Source organism: Contarinia nasturtii, unplaced genomic scaffold (genome assembly GCF_009176525.2).
Source record: "Contarinia nasturtii isolate CC-2019 unplaced genomic scaffold, AAFC_CNas_1.1 Cnas_scaffold_493, whole genome shotgun sequence".
Classification (NCBI taxonomy): Eukaryota; Metazoa; Arthropoda; class Insecta; order Diptera; family Cecidomyiidae; genus Contarinia; species Contarinia nasturtii.
In genome coordinates, this window is record NW_022197846.1 from 3,809,763 (window position 1) to 3,831,366 (window position 21,604).

General features: G+C 31.3%; 3 protein-coding genes across 5 annotated transcripts; 1 reads left to right on the forward strand and 2 right to left on the reverse strand.

The window, feature by feature from the left end:
• Positions 1 to 711: 711 nt before the first annotated feature.
• Positions 712 to 15,473, reverse strand: LOC116339011 (calcium-binding mitochondrial carrier protein SCaMC-2-B). Of its 2 annotated transcripts, XM_031764607.1 has the most exons (6): positions 14,931 to 15,473; positions 14,715 to 14,841; positions 14,538 to 14,625; positions 13,701 to 13,812; positions 2,124 to 2,850; positions 712 to 2,040 (listed from the first exon to the last, which is right to left on the reverse strand). In XM_031764607.1, the coding sequence occupies exons 1-6, from the start codon at positions 15,147 to 15,149 to the stop codon at positions 1,841 to 1,843; spliced, it is 1,473 nt and encodes a 490-aa protein (XP_031620467.1). In that variant the 5' UTR covers positions 15,150 to 15,473; the 3' UTR covers positions 712 to 1,840. The 2 variants fall into 2 exon arrangements, with proteins under 2 accessions (XP_031620467.1, XP_031620468.1); XM_031764608.1 differs by lacking the exons at positions 13,701 to 13,812; positions 14,538 to 14,625; positions 14,715 to 14,841; positions 14,931 to 15,473 and adding an exon at positions 7,174 to 7,708.
• A 312-nt stretch (positions 15,474 to 15,785) lies between these two features.
• On the forward strand, positions 15,786 to 18,264 carry LOC116339012 (ADP-ribosylation factor GTPase-activating protein 1). 2 transcript variants are annotated; one of them, XM_031764609.1, is made up of 8 exons: positions 15,787 to 16,070; positions 16,158 to 16,325; positions 16,404 to 16,780; positions 16,857 to 16,971; positions 17,188 to 17,277; positions 17,421 to 17,480; positions 17,622 to 17,764; positions 17,849 to 18,264. In XM_031764609.1, the coding sequence occupies exons 1-8, from the start codon at positions 16,011 to 16,013 to the stop codon at positions 18,096 to 18,098; spliced, it is 1,263 nt and encodes a 420-aa protein (XP_031620469.1). In that variant the 5' UTR covers positions 15,787 to 16,010; the 3' UTR covers positions 18,099 to 18,264. The 2 variants fall into 2 exon arrangements, with proteins under 2 accessions (XP_031620470.1, XP_031620469.1); XM_031764610.1 differs by lacking the exon at positions 17,421 to 17,480 and having other exon boundaries at positions 15,786 to 16,070.
• Positions 18,265 to 19,598: 1,334 nt separating this feature from the next.
• Positions 19,599 to 21,530, reverse strand: LOC116339043 (cyclin G). Its single transcript, XM_031764653.1, has 3 exons — positions 20,843 to 21,530; positions 20,152 to 20,684; positions 19,599 to 19,851 (listed from the first exon to the last, which is right to left on the reverse strand). The coding sequence occupies exons 1-3, from the start codon at positions 21,401 to 21,403 to the stop codon at positions 19,779 to 19,781; spliced, it is 1,167 nt and encodes a 388-aa protein (XP_031620513.1). The 5' UTR covers positions 21,404 to 21,530; the 3' UTR covers positions 19,599 to 19,778.
• Between the last annotated feature and the right edge of the window lie 74 nt (positions 21,531 to 21,604).

A 21,604-nucleotide genomic window follows, 5' to 3' on the forward strand; every position in this document is an offset into this window, starting at 1 on the left:
TCAAAACAACATTTGCGAGAAGCAATGATTTTCTGCTTCCATCTGAGGAAAAAGGCTGTGGATTGTCATCGAATGTTGAAGAAAGCTTACGGGGATAATGCTCCGGCAATTAATACCGTTGAAGATTGGTATCGACGATTTAAAAGTGGTGACTTTGATATAGAAGATAGAGAGCGCACTGGACAGCCCAAAAAATTTGAAGATAATGATTTGTTAGCATTATTAGAGAAAGATCCTCGACAAACGCTTAAAAGATTGGCAGAAACATTAAATGTAACTGGATCGGCTGTTAGTAAACGTCTGAAAATGATGGGAGTGATTCAACAGCAAGGACGTTGGATAACTAGAACCGTAGATACCGATTGCTTGGTAAATAAAAGTGTTTGAAAGTTGATTCTCCCAACAAAAATTAATTACAGTACCCAATATACTTATAACATACACACATTTGGATAAGCATAAAGAGAAAATCAACCATCAGAGCTTATTGCAAGGAAATTATTGCTTTTTCACCAAACAGCAACATAAATTACAAAAAAAAAACAGTAAATTTACTCAAATTATAGCAAAAAATAAATTTCAAATTAAAAATCCTTTTATTTGTTACAAATACAATTTTCAGCAAAAGAAAAAAAATATCCAATTTCAAAACAAACGAAATAAAATTATATTAAATAAAATAAAATAAATATAATTAAATAGTATTTTTTGGACAAATCAACTAAAAAAATGATGATTGGTAATAACCAAAATAATCTGATAAAAGTTTGGCCAGCAATCTTTTTCGATAAACGATTATTTTCAAAACAAAATATACAGTATACACACGCAACGACAACTAGTCGAATGATTTCCGTTATATGGCAGTATGAACTCACAATTATCATAGCAAGAAAAATGGTGACTCTAGTAAACTTAACGGAGATTGTCCGTTTGATTTCTTGAAGTTTCATTGCTTTTTTTTAAATACACAATAAATAATTAAATTCGGTAATTTTTTTAAAATGACTAATGAAAAAAAAACAATTTTCAGATCTGATTTTCTATATTAGTAGTCTAGATTTAGCCAATGTTAATTGTGAGTTATCGATAACGCTACGTAGGAGATGGAAGCGCGGTTCACTTATTTTTCTCATCAAAGAATGACACATTTTCTTTTTTTTCCCTTTTCAAACAAAGTCATAATTAAAATCAATTGAATCTTGGTAAAAAGAATCAATGTCGCCAACATTCGTGTGTTTAATCCAGGGGCAGGGTCGCATATAATTTTATACTAGTATAAACGCAGACGCAACATATCCATCACTGTTCGCTATGTATGAAGCATGCGAATACATGTTCGTGTGTGTATGTGACCGTGTATTGAGAGACGCTAGCACATACATTGTATTTAATGAGCGCAGCACAAAGCGAACAGCGACAGATATGTTGCGTCTGCATTTATACGACCCGGTCCCTGGTTTAATCATGAATTCAGCATAATTCTAAAGTCCATCCCGTAAAAATTTTCTGACTGCGGTGTATACACAATGTATTCCAGACATGCGTCACTAACACTCAGCAAATAAATCTATGACCGTCATATTTTCTATTCCTTTTTCTCTCTATCTTTCTTTCTCTATCATTTCATTCCATTAAGTCTTGGAAGGTTTCTGTGATGTATAATAGCATAATAGCAGTTGTTTGTCTTCTGGAGATTTTAAACGTTTGCAAGTTTTTATATTTTTTTTTTTAATAAATTGAAATAGGCGATATGACTGAAATGAACGGAAGTTTCCAAAAAAATGTGAATAGCAGAAGAGGTTCACATGTGATGCGCATTAACGAGCTTATAATGTTATCACGTCATATTAACTCCCAATGCACGGCTGGCATTTTCATAAACGACATAACTGATTGATACAGCTGGTAATACCTTGATGAAATTGGGTGTTATTCCCCGATATAGACCCGAAAATCCTTCCGTTCTTACAATGTGTTTGAAAACTCCTCCCATTGTCATTGTGCTATCTTTTTGTATCAATGTACCGGTTTTAATTACTGCAATAAAAAAGAGCATTTAAATGATTAAATGTATGGCTTGACCATTTTGATGTTATTGATATTTATGAAATATGACTTACCTTGTGCTTGTAATCGAGTTCTAACTAATGCCAATGGATAGGAGCAGACTTGTCCGAGCGTTGATGACATACTGCCACATGCCAACAATACCCAAAAGCTCGGCTGCTCATTTTCGTATTGACTTAAGTATTTGTTTTTAAGCGTTTCGTAAACAGCCAAATCGATGCCGGCGTACGGTATAATTCCGAGTAGGTTTGGTGTATAGCCCCGATAAAAGCTACGAATGCCTTCATTTCCGTAAATTTTAAAGGCTGCATCTAAAATGCTGGAATATTGACCCGTTTTTCGTAGTGCCAAACGTGTTTTTAGCACTTCCAATGGGTAAATAGCTGTTTGGCTAATTCCACCGGCAGCAGCACCAGCTGCAAATCGTTCATAAATACTCATTGGTCTATTTTCATTTCGTCGAATCAATTGTTTAATTTGTTCATATGCAGCGAATTTCAAGGCACTTTCTGGTGCTATTTTCAGTACATTTATGCCATTTCCACGCCAAAAACTGGATACTCCACCTTCTTTTAGCATGTATCGAAAACTCTCGGAAATGCCCGCTTTTGTTGATTGTACCTGAAGAAAAATCTTTATTCTGTCTAATGGCGCTGTACATGTTCTCGAAATCGCGCCTGCAATACCACCAGCAGCCAGATGTCTCCACACTTTACCACTTGCCATTTCATTTGCTGTGAAATCATCAGGAACATTCATATCCTCACCGATGTCGATGCACTACAAAATAACAAAACATTCTCAAATTAATTTTCATAATTGTTTGCATTTTTAATTGTCATTGTTGCTCTCGTCATTCGTTTTCCACGTCGACAGAGGCTTACTTTTTGATTACAATAATACAAAAATATAAGGAGACCATTGGTTAGAAATTTAGCTGATATTGCAATATTGACATTTGATGAAACATTTTATGTTTGATACGCAGTACTGCTCAATGCTATCATTCAGTCATTCCAAAGTATAACCCGTACAGTGTCGTTTAAAAAATAATGCATTCATCATGGGGTCAAATGAACGATGTCGTCAGCTGAAATGTTGTTTCTTTAGATTGCAAGAGTAATTCAAAATTCCAATGTTTCGATTTAACTTGTCGATAATAATATTAAATGCAATATCTCTATATTAAGTATTAAGATGAGCACTTCAAGTCCCACATTCATTCTCAGATATTCATATTTTAACTTTTGTAAAAAAAAATTGCATTAGTTCGTTATCATTCTCAATTGTGTCTTACTATTTACACAAAGCGACGACTGTCTGGGGCACAAAACATACACTCACACACATACTGGGTGATCAATTGATGTGCGATTTCATATCGTATCAAGAGAAAGTAGAACAGATTAACTGAAACACCAATTATTGTATATTATATACATATAAGCAAAGCAGTGGCGAGTAATTTATTGAACTTTGGTCATTTAAGGGAGAAAATAAAATCAAACAGATAGAAAAAGCATGTCAATTCACGTTATAAAAACTGATCCAAAAACAACAGGAAAAAACGTTTATTTAAAAAATTACAATTCAGGAATAGACATTCTAATGGTAGATTTGTTTTGGGTTTCATTCAATCACTTCATTTAGTTGGTAAAATCTCTATGATGGGTGTTCCATTCGAGTGAAATTCCATAACGATTTATTTGTCAAAACAATGATAATTGCGAGGCACTTCAATTGAAGTTAATAGAAAGAAAAATTTCAGTCTGAAATAGGTTCATCTCGAATTGTATCAAATGATTTCAGCTGAAAAGATATTGCATCATATTGTGACTGTGATCAGGAAAAGGAAAGATCTATAAAATCTTCGAACCTTTTCCATTACATATGTATGTATGAAATAAAATAAAAAATTGCGCACATTTCAATCAGCTACGGTTGTTTTGAAGAGAAAGATAATTAACGGCAATACTTGAGACATAAGTAAATATTTTTATTTTGATTTAAACGTAATAGAACGTGCATCAAATACCGGTACAATTCCGGTATGTTTCAATCATTTTTTCTTGTGACGTCAAATAATTTAAATGCCGACTTTGCAGTACCGCACATGTTAGTTTGATTTGTTTTATTAGTCGTTATTTATTTAGTTGATGTTGCTGTACAATCGCTCTAATTGAATCATATGGCTTTGGAAATTAAGACAATTGTTTACAAAATGATTCGAGAGGAAGTCGACAGAAATTGATTTTGTGACACCGTGAGTATTTCCATGGAATTTGTAGTGAAACTCTGCCGTTAAAACGATAACAGATTTTCACATGATAATTAAGTGAGATACTATACGATGAATGGGCGTAAATGAGTTTTATTTTCTGGATCATTTATGTTTGCAATTTAGATAATTGGATGTTATTTTCAGTTTTGTTTGATTTAACAACGAAGGCACATTTGGAGGCAAATGTTTCATACACTTTGATCTATTCTCGAAATAATCAGTTGTTATATATTTTTCGTCAAAGGTTTTGATCGTAAATGATCAACAAGTTTGTGCGTACGTAAGTTGTACTTGTTATTTTTCTCTCATATGTTACCAACAGCATTATTTATTTTATGACGTATATAAACAGACCCATTTTGTGTAAATAACAGAACTAGACATGACACGATGATTTGCTTTTTTTCTCTGTATCGTTTTCCCTTGTCACTGTCTAGATCGTTGTGATATCACTGCACCTTAGAACAAATCGTCTCCTACGATTTCACATACATACGGCGTATAAAAAGATAATGTATAACATACCTTTCTGTATTGGTTGTTTGTTCAATTTCTATTTTCAAAGTTCAGTTTATTGTTGTCTAATTGTTGCGCGTGTCAATTCTAGAACAAAATCATTTCAATAGCGCGCTACTTGACTTGCAGTTTACAATCTCTTCAATTTCAATGATGCATTAGCACCGATTTCTGCCTTTTATCATGTCGTTTAAAAAAAACCGATTACATCTCACATTGAGTGGATCTATACAACGATCGTAGACATTCATTGTCAAATAAATACTCTTTGTATTAATTGGTATTTTTGCATTCAATTTTAATATGCACCATATCATACAAGTTTTTAAACTTAAATTTTTTACCACCAAATATTTATAGAATCATTCAAATTATCGTGAATATTTTGTGTGGCATTTATTCGTGCATTAATCGGGGATAATTGCCTTTAAATGATTTGCGAATCGCGTTTTAGGAATATGAGAAAAAGAAAGAAAAAGAAATCCGCTTACCAGAGCCATGTTGTGTTTTACACATACGAATATTAAAAAAAAAACAATTCAAAGAAAGTCAAGTTCAAGAATTCGATCGAGCGACAGACAAATACGAATTAACAAAAGATTAATAATAAAATTAGTCTCGACGAGGCCATACAAATATTTCATTTTACATCTACTAACATTTCACACTTCCACTAAATAGATAGAGTACATGGTTTACAAGTTTTCTCAACTTAATTAGTTTACGAATTTCTAACACAAACTTAAATCATTTGTGTATGTCCAATGCATTTTTCTGCTGTTTTTTTTTCTTCATTGGCTTGTGCCAAAAATAAAATGTACATTGTACATGCTGGCGGAAGTATTTTTCATCAATTTTTCGAATCGGACTACACATATCTGATTTGCGGAATTAAAAAAAAATAAAATAAAATGTCTTACATCCGTAAGATGAACTTTTCCGCGCTGTGATCCACAACATGCATTTATTACGTATCTTTTACCTTAAATATGAATTCATGAGAAAACTGAATCTGATATAAGTTTTGCGATACAAATAATTTTTGTTGGACTTTTCAATGCCTGTATGATATCGTAATCATGTGAAAATTTGCAGATGTTATTTTTTTCACAAAAAGCTAACATTCTGAAAGTTTGAAGAAATTTCAATACAATTGAGTTTTCATACAAAATTTTCGTTTTTGAGCAAAAAATCCAAAATGTTGTTTGGGAGGTACCCCTAATTTGCATTGAAATCTCTTCAAACTCTCGAAATGTTATTTTTGCGTGAAAAAAATAACCTGTGCAAAGTTTCAGCTCATTACGATATCATTCAGGCATGGTTTTCATAAAAAAATCAATTTTTTTTGAAAAATTTCAATGAAAAGTGTGTCAAAATATATTTGTATCGCAAAACAAACGTCATATCGGTTTTCTCGTACCCAAAAAACCCCCATTACATATTTTTGAGTGTTTAGGAATACATTAAATATCACTTTTGGAAGAAAAATTGAATTTTTCCTATGGATGGCCATGGGCATCACACCAGACATGACACGTCACTCTATCAACCAAAGTCGCTCAAAATCTAATGGTTTCTATTCATCGGCACCCCCAATCATCCTGTGAAGTCAGATTTTAAATTACTTTTCTTGTTTGAAAGTTATCGTATTAACAAATATTAGCGTACAGGGTACAGGGTACAGGATACAGGGTACAGGGTACCACGCACATACATTCGGACATCGAAAAATTGACTGATTCGTGTTCCCTGGCTCCAAAAACACCCAGAAAACATGTTTTTTGAGGGTGTTAATTTTTCGACCGATTCCAATACTTTACCATACACACTGGGTGTGTGCGGAAAAGTCAAAACTGATTGACCCGCATTATTTTTATCTTTATGCCATTGATATATTATGATATATAGCGAAGATTGTTGCATATATGAATCATATTGCGTTTGCGTTAAACCCTTTTCACGAATATTAATGATAAAGTAAATTTAAAAAAATGCGAACCAAGTGGGTCTTACATTTCTTGTATGCAGAGTATATAAGCCTTATGTAATTTTTGTGAATGGGAAAGACCCGCCATATAGATATTTAGACGAATGGTTGTGATTCATTCATATTTCGTAGTAATTTCAAATCTAAACGATTGACATTCTCTTTTTAAGTTAACGACAAAAAAACTGGTATTTTAACGTTGATTATGTATTTTGTATTAAAAATCAAACATATGCATTTGTTTTAAATTTTTATATGTATGTGGTTTGCTTAGAAACAGATTTTTTGAAACGAAGAATGATATGATTAAAACACAAACCTTCGCGATTATTTCCCGAAAAGCCATAGCCAAATCTTCCAGAAAATCACCAGCCAATGGTACGTTAAATTGATCGTAGGCCATTTTTAGATCTTGAATTTTTTATTTTATTCGCGTTTGAGAAAAGTAATCATGCGATATTTCGCAATTTTATTTCACTTTTTAATTTGTCGCAAAAATGTGATATCGTTGTGTTTTAATAGCTTTACTGGCCCATAGAATTATCACTTGTCTTTTTTTGTTTTCTTTTTTTTCGCTTCTATTATTTTTCAAATTAAATGTAGCAAAAATAACAAAAACACTGTTGAACATTCACTTTCATTTAGATTTCGACCAACTTCCTCCCTCTCTTCTTATGATATTATATGCAAAATTTGCCACTACCAAATTACAGCTTTTTTCATGAATTGTACGAATAAAAAAAGGTAACTGTTGCGGTTAATGTTGAACGTGAAGTGATGCTTCACGCTTGAAGCTATAGAAAAAAAGTACGTCTGTAATTATCGGCACTTGGGCACAAACTAAACGTTTGGTTTTTTAAATGTGCAGTGAACTTAAAGATCATTACCACGCGCGCACTACTACAATCATAGGTGCGCTAGCTTCTACCATCACATACATGCTTAAATGGTTGAGCTATGCCGCGAGATAACAATTTTCGGTTCACATGTTCAATGTGAACTATGTGCAAGCGCGTGCTGATTCAGCGCGAATACACAATCAAATCGAATTGTTACGATATTTAACGTTAAGTCTACTGTTGCTGTGCGCTTTACTCTACAATTAAAATTCACGTTTTTCAGCATTCAGCAACGTATTTCAATGTGTGCATGTATGAAGGATTTAATCGACAAGCCTCTTTTAGGATAAGTCATTGGAAAACTGCGAAATGAAAAAAAGCAAATTGACAAAAATTCATTTGGTTCAATGCACTTGGTCTACCGTTTGATTTTATTTCAAAGAAATAAATGTCTGCTCGGACCGAATGTATATTGATGAATTCGTAATCTCTTTATGATAATCAACCGCTTTGAAAACGGTCATAATAATGTTTGTCTTTAGTACTCATGGGCACTTATATTAATCGATATTGATTTTTGTGCATTTTTTGTTTTTCAATGAAGCTAGAAGTTTTTTTTTTCTGTTTTATTTCTTAAATAATGCTTTTTATGCTTATGACATCAAAAAAGTAATTAATTTGATAAAGATGGTTGCGCGTTTGTTTTGTTTTGAAAGAACATGAGATCAAAGTACAATATTTATTTTCATCTCTGCATTTTTAAAATTATTGCCAATTTCGAAATTTTCTCTAAAAATACGAATCGATGGGCGAAACTCAAGGCCAAATTTTTATCTTAAATATGACGCGCATCGTAACAATGTCTACTTATTTCATATACAATACATTATATGAATTACATCAAGTGCTTGTAAACGAATGGTCATTTTACACATGTAAACGAATTTATTTTTCTTATCACAATTTAACGACACACGCTGATAAGGGTCCATTCATTAAACTGACTTGAATATTTCACAAGAAAATGTTGAGTCAAAATTTCGAATATTTTTTTTTATTAATCACCAACTTTGTAGAAATGGATGGGAATTTCAGACCCAGGCGGTAAAAGATCAAATTCATTCAACTATTCATTTTTTTCATTCAACTATTTTCGATTAAAAAAAAAAAAAAAAACAAAGTTAGCGCATACTTGTTTATTAACAATGTTTAAGCTTTTAATGAAAAATCGAATGATGAAGAAAATTTTCAAATTATTTTTATATATTGTGGAAATTCAAATAAAAGTATTAAGTTATGAATTATATTGATTATGATATAAAAAAATGAGATTTTGAATTCTTTATCAAATAAAATTTATTTGCTTTCAAACAATTGAATTTTTGTTTAAATGTTTCTAATTTTTTGAAAATTGTTCAAAAGATAATGACATGTGTTTATCTTAAGTATATCAAGGTGGCGCCATCGTTTTTTAGCTAATGTCTTGTTTCTAGGCGGATATTGCGTGTATATAGTCGCAATTTATTGACAAATATTTGCGACACATTGGTTTATATTCGTATACGAATATGAAACCACTTTTTTCAGATATGCCACCAATATGCCACCAATATATTCCAATATATTCCAATATATTATATAAAATACTCTTGTAAGTACTAGAGTACAAGTATTTGCTAAAGTACAAGTACTTGCCAGAGTACAAATTGCAAAATATATATTATTGAAAAGAAAATGTTTTAATGAAAAACCGAAAAAATGGTTTTTTCTTGATTTGTATAATTAAAAAAAATGTTTTATTTTATTTTTTTTATTTTTTATTGTGTGTTTTATTTATTTATTTATTTATTTATTTATTTATCCGTGGATTATGTACATTAAACTAATTTTGAACAATAAGTTCATTGTGCAAGAGTACTAGATTTGTACTAAAACCAGTACTAAAATCTAGTACCAAATATCAACGAAAATTTTATACTTGACATAACCTCTTCTTTGACCACATTTATTTGAAGCGTCTCAACATGGTAAGTTTGCTTCTTTTCACATATTTTAAAAATATTTTATTTAAAACTTAGAATATTTAAAAAAAATTACTAAAATAAATGTGGTCAAAAAAGAGGTTATGTCAATTATAAAATTTTCGTTGATATTTGGTACTAGATTTTAGTACTAGTTTTAGTACAAATCTAGTACTCTTGCACAATGAACTTATTGTTCAAAATTAGTTTAATGTACATAATCCACGGATAAATAAATAAATAAAACACACAATAAAAAATAAAAAATAAAATAAAACATTTTTTTTTAATTATACAAATTAAGAAAAAACCATTTTTTTTTGGTTTTTCATTAAAACATTTTATTTTTCAATAATATTTTTACAATGAGTCGTTTAAGTAACTAGAGTAATACTCTAATAACTGAAGTATTTTGTTAAGTATATTGGAAATATTGGTGGCATATTCGTGGCATATTCGTATATATTTGTTTATATTCTTTTTCGAAGTTGTTTCGCAATCTCCCCCTAGGTCTTGTTTGCAACTTAATTGTCAGTAAACTAATCGGCTTCGTGTATTATTTCATTGGTTGTCAATATATAAGCACCGAGATCAGCTACAAACACAACAAGTTCAATTGATTTTTTTTGATCAGATTCATTTGAAGAAAAGGTTTGTTAATTTTCTCTTATTTTTCAAAAAACAGGAAATCGGAGTATCTTTTGGAATTTTGTCTTCAAATATTTTTTTTTTTGTAGAAGAATGGACAACGAACATAACCTCGATGAAATTGATGAGACTTTATCAACAATTAGACAAAATTCTATAGCCTCCGATGTTTCTAATGGCTATGTGCAGGTGCAACCATTAACCATTACTGAACCTCGTTGAAGCAGCGAGTGCGTTAGAGAATTTGACAGCCGTTGAGGCTAATGACACTGGAAGTGGTTCATCAGCTGTTGTTCCTGGGACAAGCAAATCGATAATTACAAATGATTCAATTGCTGTTGTACCATAAATTGATCGACCAGATTAATGTAAAAGCAATAGTTATGATGATAGTAACGAAAGTGATGATAACCCGGATGTTCTTGGTCGACACAGGGAATCAGCCGAAAAATTAGTTGGTAAGCTATTGGAAGGAAATTTATCGCCAAATCTTCGAGAAAAAATCAAACGACTTAAAACTATGAACTTTCGCATAAAAAAAGGAGTGAATCGAATGATTAGGTATGAAAAGAAGAAAGAACTTTGCGAAAAATTGAATCGTGAGTTAAATTTAAAAAAATGTCCTCTTGTTTTTCCACCAAAACTAATGATCAAAATCAAAATTAGTGCGCATCAAATGTTTTGAAATTATTTTATTCAACTGAAATGTTTGATCTCAAATTCATTCCTTTAATACATTTTTTTCATTCAACTGTTTTCGATTATTAAAAAAAAAAAAAAAAAAAAACAAAGTTAGCGCGTACTTTTTTAAGCTTTTAATGATAAATCGAATGACGAAGAAAAGGACCGATTAAAATATCCCAGGGATTTGTGCCCCTTTTATGTCACACAGCTGTCAATGTGTGATTTGTCAACGAGCATTTTCTTCAAAAACATTACGAGCAAATTAAATTGTTTAATAAAAAAAAACATAAAATCGTTCGAAAATAAATTTTTAAGATAAAAATCTCGGTAATAAAATCAATTTGTATTTGAAAATAAAAAATAGTATCAAATTTTTTTCCATTGAAATAATTATTGAAAAACGATAAAACAAATACTGAAATAATGTATTCAGATTTCATATAGATGTCGCATCTGTTCATATTGCATTGTCGATTTAAAAAAAATTATCCGAAAATATTATTTTAATTTGCGCAAAAAATATCTATTTTATTATTTGTGTTTAAAAATAACAATAATTGTAAATATTTAGGTTATTGAAATAATTATTAAGGCACAAAAAGACAAATGTTGAAGTAGTATGTTTCATAATAATAACAATTTGTTTCGACGTCATGACACCTTTTTGGTCCGCCATGACAGCATTTTCGTTTTGCTTCACTGTGATTGGTTGATCAAAACGAGCACGCTGTCATGGCGGACCAAAAAGCTCGTCTTGATCAACCAATCACAGTGAAGCAAAACGAAAATGCTCTCATGGCGGACAAACAAATTGTTATTATTACGAAACATACTACTTCAACATTTGTCTTTTTGTGCCTTAATAATTATTTTAATAACCTAAATATTTACAATTATTGTTATTTTTAAACACAAATAATAAAATAGATATTTTTTGCGCAAATTAAAATAATATTTTCGGATGATTCTTTTGATCGACAATTTAAAATAAGCTCTTTATTTCTACATCTACGCTGCCTATCGGGTTTTTGAAAAATTAACAAGGGGCACTTTTTTAGTCGGTCTTTTTCAAACTATTTTTATATATTGTGGAAATTCAAATCAAAGTATTAAGTTATGAATTATATTGGGGGTATAACTTGAAATCCGCGGTTTTTTTCTTCAAAATGTGTATTTATTTTAATGATTAAATGAATGAATACATTATTTAAAGTACTGTCCATCTCTAGCCAATACATTTTCCTATTTCTTAGGCAATTTTCGGATTCCATGTCTAAAGGACTGTTAGTGTTTTTCAAGTATCTAATGACCGAGTCATTTTTCGACTTTTTTAAAGTTTGCACATAATTAATCAGAAACGGTGTACTGCATCGATTGAAATGAGTGGTATTCAGAAAGAGGCATGTCCAGTGAGTACAGCGGGGGTATAAAGATTTTTTATCGATCTATTTTTCAAACAATTTTTAATGATTTTGCAAGAGTGGAAAAATGCACTTTTTTAAAAATTTAGATAATTGAATTTTTCTACAAGTTTTTTGTAATTTTTCTGTTGCATTTCAACCAAAAACGATCAATCGACATCAATAAAGATCATCTGTAATAATTTTGATGAGTTGTAATTCGATCAAGTTTGATTACGTCACCCAATTCGCAGAATCACGAATTTTTGGATTTCACGTCGATTTTTATGATTCAGCTCAACTCACATATGGTTTTTTATACTTGAAATTCTTGAAATAGATTCCTCCTTCACAACCAATCTCAATTCAATACGACAATGAATCCATTTGTAAATTTGGAGCGACATTTGATTAGTCTTATATTGCCATTCAACCAAATTTTCCTTCTGTTCAAATTCGCTACAATTTTCACCACTTTCAGGAAATGTAAATATTTGGTATCAATGGCATTGTTCATATTTGATCAATCATCAAGTTTTACATGCATTTATTATAGAATTTTTTGCAAAAATGAGTGAAATAAGTCAAGTTGAATTTTTTGGGTGAATTTAGAGTTTTACACCAAATTCACCACTCAGTGTTCACCAAACTCAATATTTTTGTGTTGGAATCGAAAGATCTTGTTCAGCTCAAGGTTCCATAATGATTATATACATTTCTGATTGGATTAAAGTGAAAAAAAAATTAAAATCCCGCAAATGATGTTTTTTCGAAATAAACTCAGACATTTTAGATGCAGTAAAAATTTGTGTTGTTTACAATTCGATCAAATGATATACGCCGATTCTTATAGCATTTTGACAGTACTTTGACATAAATACATTGGAATCGTAATTCCAATTCGAATAAACAAGTAACGCCATCTAGCGAAAAACCTTGGATTTCAAGTTATACCCCCAATATTAATTATGAGCTGTATCTTGATATAAAAAAATCAGTATTTTTTCACCGAATAAATTTTCTTAAACAATAAATTCGAATAATAAGAGTGTATGTCTTATTTTGGACTCCTCTAATACATCCACCAGGAATTTTGAAAAAAAAAAAAAAAAATGGTGACATGCTGGGGATGTTTACTGGTGAGTATGGCGTTTAAATTTTCATATATAACAAGAGAATTGCATTCTATCAGATAGATAGGTGCGAGCATGTCTTTTGTATTTCTGAAAATTTACAAATTAGAATGAAGCTTACCGTGGAATGTCTCCAAAATCGAAGAATGTCATGCAAGTCAGACGATGGTGCCAATAACAAGAAATCCCTCCATTCATCATAGGAAATATTTAGGCTCTTGTCCTGGTCCATTCTGCAAATCGAAAAATTCCTTTTTAAGTGAACACTCTTTAAGTATAAAAACATGCTTCTATGATTCAGATAGTTGCGAATAAAAAATAATAACAACGTATTTAAATAAATAACATTTAAGTTGTAAACTACGATCATTTTCAAAACAGCTGAAAAGAATATTATCGACAACTTTCTACGGTAAACATCACGCGCTTCTTATTAAATATAGAATGTGAAAAAAGCACATTAACATGTTCATCGTTTTCCGTCACGAGTTTTGCAAACGCGTGTACGCATTGTGCAGCCGTTGTTCTTAATCTATATGAATGAAAAATTTACTAGTATTTTCAAATTTTATGTCATATACTATGCGATTCGTGTGCTTAAAGAATTTCTATGTAATTTGTATGACGTTGATCAGAAAAAAAGTTTAACACAGGTAACGAAAAAATAAATATGTATGTACATAATACACATATTTTTTGTTGTTTGAGTGAACTTCGAACAGTTTGCACATCACGGTAGACCGGGCATCTATTTATGCCACATACTTATAAATAGTATAAAATAGTATATTTAAAACGGTTGTCGATTGTATAAAATTGTTATTTAACAATGTCATGTTAAAAACGATGCAAATTATTATCACAATGGGTTGAACATTGTTTTTGTTTTATTTCAATCTTTTTTTGAAATTGAGATTGGAATAGCAACTAGAAAACGTTTAATAAATTTATATTTTACCGTTCTAGTAATTTTGTTGCTTCAGCTTCGGAGATGTCAATTCCTAGTTCGTTAAATGCTAAGATCAGTTCCTCCAGATCCACAGACCCTGTTGATAGTCAATTGAAAAAGATAAAAATACCAAAATGACTTAAAATTCATTCGTTTTCTAATCGGTTTTATATGCAAATAATTTACCATCTTTGTTTCTATCTAAGTGCGAAAATTGTAATTCCAAATTCTTTTCGTGCTCTCGAACGTAATTGATGAATTCATTTAAACCGACATCACCACTTTTATTGCTATCAGACTCTTTTAAGAATTTCTGTTGTGAGGACAACAAATTTTCCATTTGATTAAAATTCTATTTTTTTTTACACAAAATAATAACATTAAAGTGTAGCTATTACTTACTTCTGCATATTGTGTGGACATGCCAACTCCTTTTAGAGCACTCGTCAAATCTTGAATGTCGATTCGTCCATTGCCGTTTCGATCTAAACGCTTGAAAATAATGGCCAAACGTTCTTCACTCTCTAAATCCGTTGCTAACCCATTTGATAAATTGTTGTCATCCCGAGCACTGCCAAAAGAACTCATGCCATTTGGCTTATCTTTATTTTTACCTGACATTTTGTCATAAAAAAATAATCACAATTTTGTGCGATTTTTCGATTGTAAAACGCAAATACGTTCTTAATGCTGCGATTCCACTTGATTATTTTATATTCAACAACACGATTTAATGCAATTGAAATTGCTTCATCCAAGCCATTCTCCATGTGACGTGTACGCAAATATTATTTATTATTATAATGAAAACACACAAAAACTAACATATAAACGAGTTAAAAATTCTTATTAGCCTTCCCTTTTTTTTGGACTTTTGTTATTTTATTTTCTATACTGCATACGGACATACGAATGTGATAATGTCACTTATGTCTATTTCATGTGTTTGTTTGCAAACACTTGTAAATCGACTTCTGTATGGGTATGTTCATGATGGAGTCAATTCCGACGGCTGAGTATTTTTATTTCAATTTTTGAAGTGTTTTTTTTTTTTTTGAATTGATAAAAGTTTAGCTCAAATGTCTTATGAATACATTTTTTCAGCATCACTTTTGTGACTATTAAGAGTAATCGGACCGTATATATGAACGCTATGCATGAATGAAGAACGCACCCACAACAGCATTCAAACTTACACGATAACACACGTCTTCAATTTTTGACACTTGCCATTTTTTTATGATTGATCGTATAGAGCTTATGGGAACTTTTGTTTCATTGCTTTTTTTCGGAAGTAAAACTCATTATTTTTGTTTGATTTTCTTGAATTTTTTTAATAATATTTTTTATATGCCATAAGAATTTTCGAAAATTGGCACTTGGAAACCAAAATCTCACCTCAATTTCTTAGAACGTACGCATTTTTATTTCATTTTTTGTGAATTGTTTCAAAGAGAAAGAGTGTGTAATTAGTGAAAAGAAATGGCCAGTCCACGAACCAGACGCATTTTACAAGAAATTCGTCCAATAAATGAAAATACAGTGAGTATTCAATAATGGATCATCGAAAATGTGAAATGAGTGATTTTTTTCGGAAGATTAATGTAAATTTTATGCATTCGAATGTAGAAATGTTTTGAATGTGGCACACACAATCCTCAATGGGTTTCTGTAACATACGGTATATGGATCTGCCTGGAATGCTCGGGAAAACATCGTGGTTTGGGCGTACATTTATCGTTTGTGCGATCAGTGTCGATGGACAAATGGAAAGATATTGAATTAGAAAAAATGAAGGTTAATCATCGTATAAAACATAATTAACTGAAATAATGTCGATATCGAATTTCATTTGTTTTGTTCCACTTTAAAAAGGTCGGTGGTAATCAAAAGGCACGTGAATTTTTTGATAGTCAACCTGACTACGATGATACAATGTCTATCCAACAAAAATACAATACCAGAGCTGCAGCTCTTTATCGAGATAAAATTTCAACGCTAGCTCAAGGAAAGCCGTGGAACGAAGAGACATCGACTGCATCAAATTATAACACTTCATTAGCATCCGACACACAAAAGCATTCCAGTTCGCGTGGCTCAAATAGTCAGCGCAGCTCAATTGAGACAAGCAAGAGCTATCAAGATTTGGGTGATGCTAGCAATAGCTATCAAAACTTTAATACACGAGAATTCCGTGATCAGAAAGATTCATTTTTCAATCGAATTCAAGAAGAAAATGCTTCTCGACCTGAGTAGGTTTAAAATCACATTTCTCGTATATGTAAAATATTTTTTAATCGGCATTTATTTATTTTCCTTCAATCACAGTCACTTGCCACCGAGTCAAGGTGGAAAATATGCTGGCTTTGGTTATTCAAAAGATCCAATGCCAAAAAGTCAATCTCAAGAGATTTTTGATACAACGTTGACGTCTCTAGCAAGTGTTAGTATTCCGAATAGGAATTTAGTCAATATGTTCAATATTACCAGAGTGAACATCTTAGACGTTTGTCGTATAAACATTCATTGTCGTTCCATAGAAATAGCACAAGCAATGTATTTTTATTAGGCAACGTCTATGTTATTTAATTGAATTTTAATGATCATTTCGCATTTAAGTAAATTGAATAAAAATTAGTTTATATTTCGTCTCATTTAGGGTTGGAATGTATTTTCAATTGGTGCATCGAAAATTGCCAATACTGCTCGTGAAAATGTTTCACGCTATGGAAATATAGCTGGCCAAAAGGTATGGTTACAAATGTGTCAGCACATAAAATTTTCGTTTTTTTTTTTGTTCATTTATATTTTGTTACATTTATTTTCAGATTATTTATTTTGCTTTGATTTGTTCTGTTTAATTTGTTTTGTTTTTTTTTTACTAATTAAAAGGTCAAAGATGGAACATTATATGAAGATGTTAGTACAGGTGTCACTAGTTTTGCTTCCAAGGTTTGCATTTAATTTGATTTCTTATTGTGTTTTTTTAATTTCGTTGTGTTCATTCGATAAATAAAATAAATTCGTAAATATGATCACATAAATTATCAAAAGGATTTAGATTTTTTTCGTTTATCTATTCAATAATAACAGATTAGTGAAATTGGAAAAAAAGGATGGAGCACATTGAATGGAGCCAATTTATCATCACCACAAGAAGGCTATGAGAATAATTTTTGTGAAAATTATCAAAACTCGACAATTTCACGCTCGCAATCATATCAAACGGATAGTTAGTAAGTAAATAAATTTACTTACCCAACTTACTCAACTTATTTATTACAATTAATTTTGTCCTGTTTTCTTTTCAATTGCGCTAGTTCAAATAATGATAATTGGACCGGTTTTGATAATAAATTCGAATCGTCAACACAATCCTATCAAGGTGGTTCAATTGAGCAACAAAACACTTCACCAACAACCGTGATTAATTCGACCAGAAAACAACACAAACATGAAAAAAACGAAAAAGGAGATTTTAACGCTCTTGATGTGAAAGCTTCCAAACCGAAACCAACAAATAAGACCAAAAGTATTGAAGACGACGCATGGAATTTGCTAAACAATTAATGAATGAATATATAAATTCACAACGTCCATCAATCCACAATTCAATCATTCAGACCGACAATTTATTATGCAATTGTATATAAAAATCAATGTGAAACCGTTTATTCAAATTAAATCTTTATGTTGACACTCTTTGCAATTGAAAAATTTGAAATTGCCAAACTAACAACGTTTTTAATGTTATCTTTTCCTTTATCTGTATGGATTGATCATATGTCCTAAAAAAACTTGTTTAATAGCATAAATTATGCTGCATAATATTTTTAAAATTGACCCAACTAAGTTTCATTACCTGTTATAACAACAATATCGTTGTTATCAATATCAATCTTAATTTTTGAATAATAATCTTTTATATAAGATTCTTTTGTCGATAGCCTTCTTTGCTACTTTACAATTATACATAGATTTATGTCAGAGCTTATGCACGAAATTATGACATGTTGTAAGTTTTCCGTTAAGATTTCAATCGAAATGTCAATTCCGATCCATATTATTTAATAAACACATTGGTTTCTGACATTTATTTTTTGTGCTATATTAAATATCGAATATTTCTTCGGACGAGGGAGTGATTTCAATCCAAACAAACTAAAAATAAATTAGACTGATTTAAATTTTACGCCATATTGACGCAATATTTCCAAGGCTAATACAAGCACAAAATTTATGTATGCGTATGTTTGTGTATGTATTGGTAGATGAGCGCCATCTGATGGAATTTTTTTTTCTCAACGCCATGGATACGTAGTAAACTTGAATCATGTGAAATCATGTATTTACATGTATATGAAAACATGTATCGAGCTACTTCTTTGCTATGCATTGTGTGTGAGTCAGACGTTTTAAGGTCCGCATTCATTTAATACAGTACAGTTAAATCATGAAAGTAGTACGAAATTAATACGAATTTCGATGTAAGGTTATGAATCCATTGCCATTTGTATGCTCTCCATTTTTATAACTATACAGCCAATGATTGTTGTTGTTGCTTTCGTCTCTGTTTCTTTTTTTTTGTTATTTCTGGATTTTTCTTTGTTTTATGCAATACCAAATGACCTTATGGTAGCTATGTTGTAGAAATAAGCATGATGATGATGATAACAAATTTTTGTTTGATGTATAAATTCAACAAATTGTGGGAAGAAGAAAAACAAAATAAAAATAAAAAGAAAATAAAAACTACATTGGGTCGCTTTGTATTAATATATTTCTTTTGAAAATGTATTTTTCATATTTGTTTGCTTTTTCATTCATCGTTTTTATATTTTCTTGTTTCGCAGAAATAATTAATATTTTCGAAATTTTACACACACGTTCCATACAACACAATTTTTAAACGCAATCAATCTGGATGTTTTTGAATAGTACATTATGTTTGTTTGTTTCATTAATTTTTTTGGCTGTTTCGACAACATTTAAATTATTGTATCATTTTTTTGCTTTTTTTGATGTTATTGGGAATTTTTTTAAAACTTTTTTTTACATTTTCGATTTTTCGGAGTCAATTGTTTCAAGAAAGAAATAAATTTGAATTTATTGTTATCCCTCTTACAGAGAGATGAACAGAAAATATGATTTTTTTTTGTTGTTGCTTTTGACAAACTTAAATTCCTTAATTCACATTTGATGTTCATAAAAAGTTCCCTCCTCGAGATGAATGGGATGTGCACGCAGGTTTTACTTTTCATAGATTGGAAGAATAGGAGATGTTGGCCAATCTTCACCTTCTTCAGAGCAAACACTGCCAGTTCTGTAGGGAGACAAAGAAACAAAAATGATTTTATTATAAGTTGGATCAATGTGTTGGTGAATCACTACAATGTACAAAAACCAATATGAGTCAGAGTCAAGTTGGAATTAACGGGTTCGCGCGACACATGTTGAATTAACAAATTATGAAGCAAACAATCATCGTTGTGTCGAAATAGCTTTCTATTTTTTCTAATCTTAATTAAATTGACTTATTTTTGTTTTTACTTTTTTTACTTTTGGGCAATTTAAAAATTTATTAAATAAACAAAAGGAAAAATTGTATATAACAAATAATAACCTTGAACGCAGTGGGTTATGATTGTTGTCCTCTTCAATAGTTGGTAAATGTGATGTCAGACGATCGGTTGGACGAAGTACTTTCATTGTTCGTGATGAGAGCTTCCACACCAAACGTTGACGATGTGGTAGTTTCTGTTGTCCATTGTAATGTTCCAAAATGTTAACAACGATTTTGTGCGTCTCGAAAAATCCATGTTCGGTGATTTTGCAGAGATTTTGCAATTGAATTGCATACTGAACGAGACCTTGAACTTGTTCATTGTCCGCGCCAAATTTGGCTGCAATCATCTCATCCATATGAGTGCAAATCAATGCCAATGCCAATTCCGATGCACGCATACTTGCACAGCTGGCTTCGCATGCCAAAATTTCCAATCGTGAGACCAAGTCTTGAAAGATTATGGTCGACTCGAAGAACGTCTGAAGATTCACTTCTACGGCAACACGATGCAGAACAACATAGAAAATGCGCAAAAATGAAAGAGGTGTAATCGGAGCAGTCTCCAATTGAACGCCAAGTTTGCTTGCAATCTAAATGCAACAGGCACAAAATAAAATAGAAAGAAGTAATTTTAAAAATTAATAGGTCAAATAAACATTGATTTAGACACATTAGGTATGGTGATTAGTATGAAAGTAATAAAACGAAAGCATAAAAATTATTAAACATAAACAAAACTTATACTTACAATGGTCGACATTCGTTCGACATCGCCCGATGTACAGCGACATTGCGAAATAGCAACCAAATCGTCGGTGTCAGCAATGTTCAATTTCAATTGACGTACAGCCAACAGGAACGATCCAACACTGATGCAAGCCATATGCTTTGGACGCACTCTCATCTTGGTTAGGAAACGATCAACCAAATTTACGGCCACAAAAAGTACATCACTTGGAAAATCGTACCACATTTTCAAGCATCGTAAGACGTGAGCTGCACCGTCTCTTGCGCCAACAGTAACTTCACCATTATTCGAATCCTCTGGCAAAAACAATGATGGCTGGAATTTTGTTTCAAGTGCCAGCGATTCGTATAATTTTCCAAATAGTTGTTCGTTTGGTAAAATGCTCAATTGTGTATTCACACAAGCTTCTTGTATTACTGCTGCAGCACCCCGATTCTCAAGCTGGGCACAATTCAATCTTCGCTGCATTTGCTGCTCTGAAGTGCCAGCAATACAATCGCTGTTCGAATTCCCATCTCTCAGCATTGTATGGCTAACAGAGTAGCGATCAGTGAAAGACATGATTAGGCCTGGCCTAGTATACGGGGTGGCGAACACTTTTTATTTTATTTATCTTTCTCTGGATCACCAAATTTCAATCACTTCGTTTATAATTACAATTTAACAATGAAATGACAGACTCGTGTTTCTTCTTCTTATTTTTTTTCGCTACGCCACACTTTGCGTAAATTCTGTCAGACGGCGCTGTTGTCGACTGAATTT

Coding starts and splice junctions, on each gene's coding strand:
- LOC116339011 (XM_031764607.1), bottom strand. CDS start 15,149: ATGTCAGGTAAAAATAAAGATAAGCCAAATGGCATGAGTTCTTTTGGC. Junction 14,842..14,930: donor TGTCCACACAATATGCAGAA/GTAAGTAATAGC, acceptor TCCTCACAACAG/AAATTCTTAAAAGAGTCTGA. Junction 2,041..2,123: donor AACTCGATTACAAGCACAAG/GTAAGTCATATT, acceptor TTTTTATTGCAG/TAATTAAAACCGGTACATTG.
- LOC116339012 (XM_031764609.1), top strand. CDS start 16,011: ATGGCCAGTCCACGAACCAGACGCATTTTACAAGAAATTCGTCCAATA. Junction 16,781..16,856: donor GAAAATGCTTCTCGACCTGA/GTAGGTTTAAAA, acceptor CTTCAATCACAG/TCACTTGCCACCGAGTCAAG. Junction 16,972..17,187: donor CGTTGACGTCTCTAGCAAGT/GTTAGTATTCCG, acceptor CGTCTCATTTAG/GGTTGGAATGTATTTTCAAT.
- LOC116339043 (XM_031764653.1), bottom strand. CDS start 21,403: ATGTCTTTCACTGATCGCTACTCTGTTAGCCATACAATGCTGAGAGAT. Junction 20,685..20,842: donor TCGAACGAATGTCGACCATT/GTAAGTATAAGT, acceptor TGTTGCATTTAG/ATTGCAAGCAAACTTGGCGT. Junction 19,852..20,151: donor CATAACCCACTGCGTTCAAG/GTTATTATTTGT, acceptor GTCTCCCTACAG/AACTGGCAGTGTTTGCTCTG.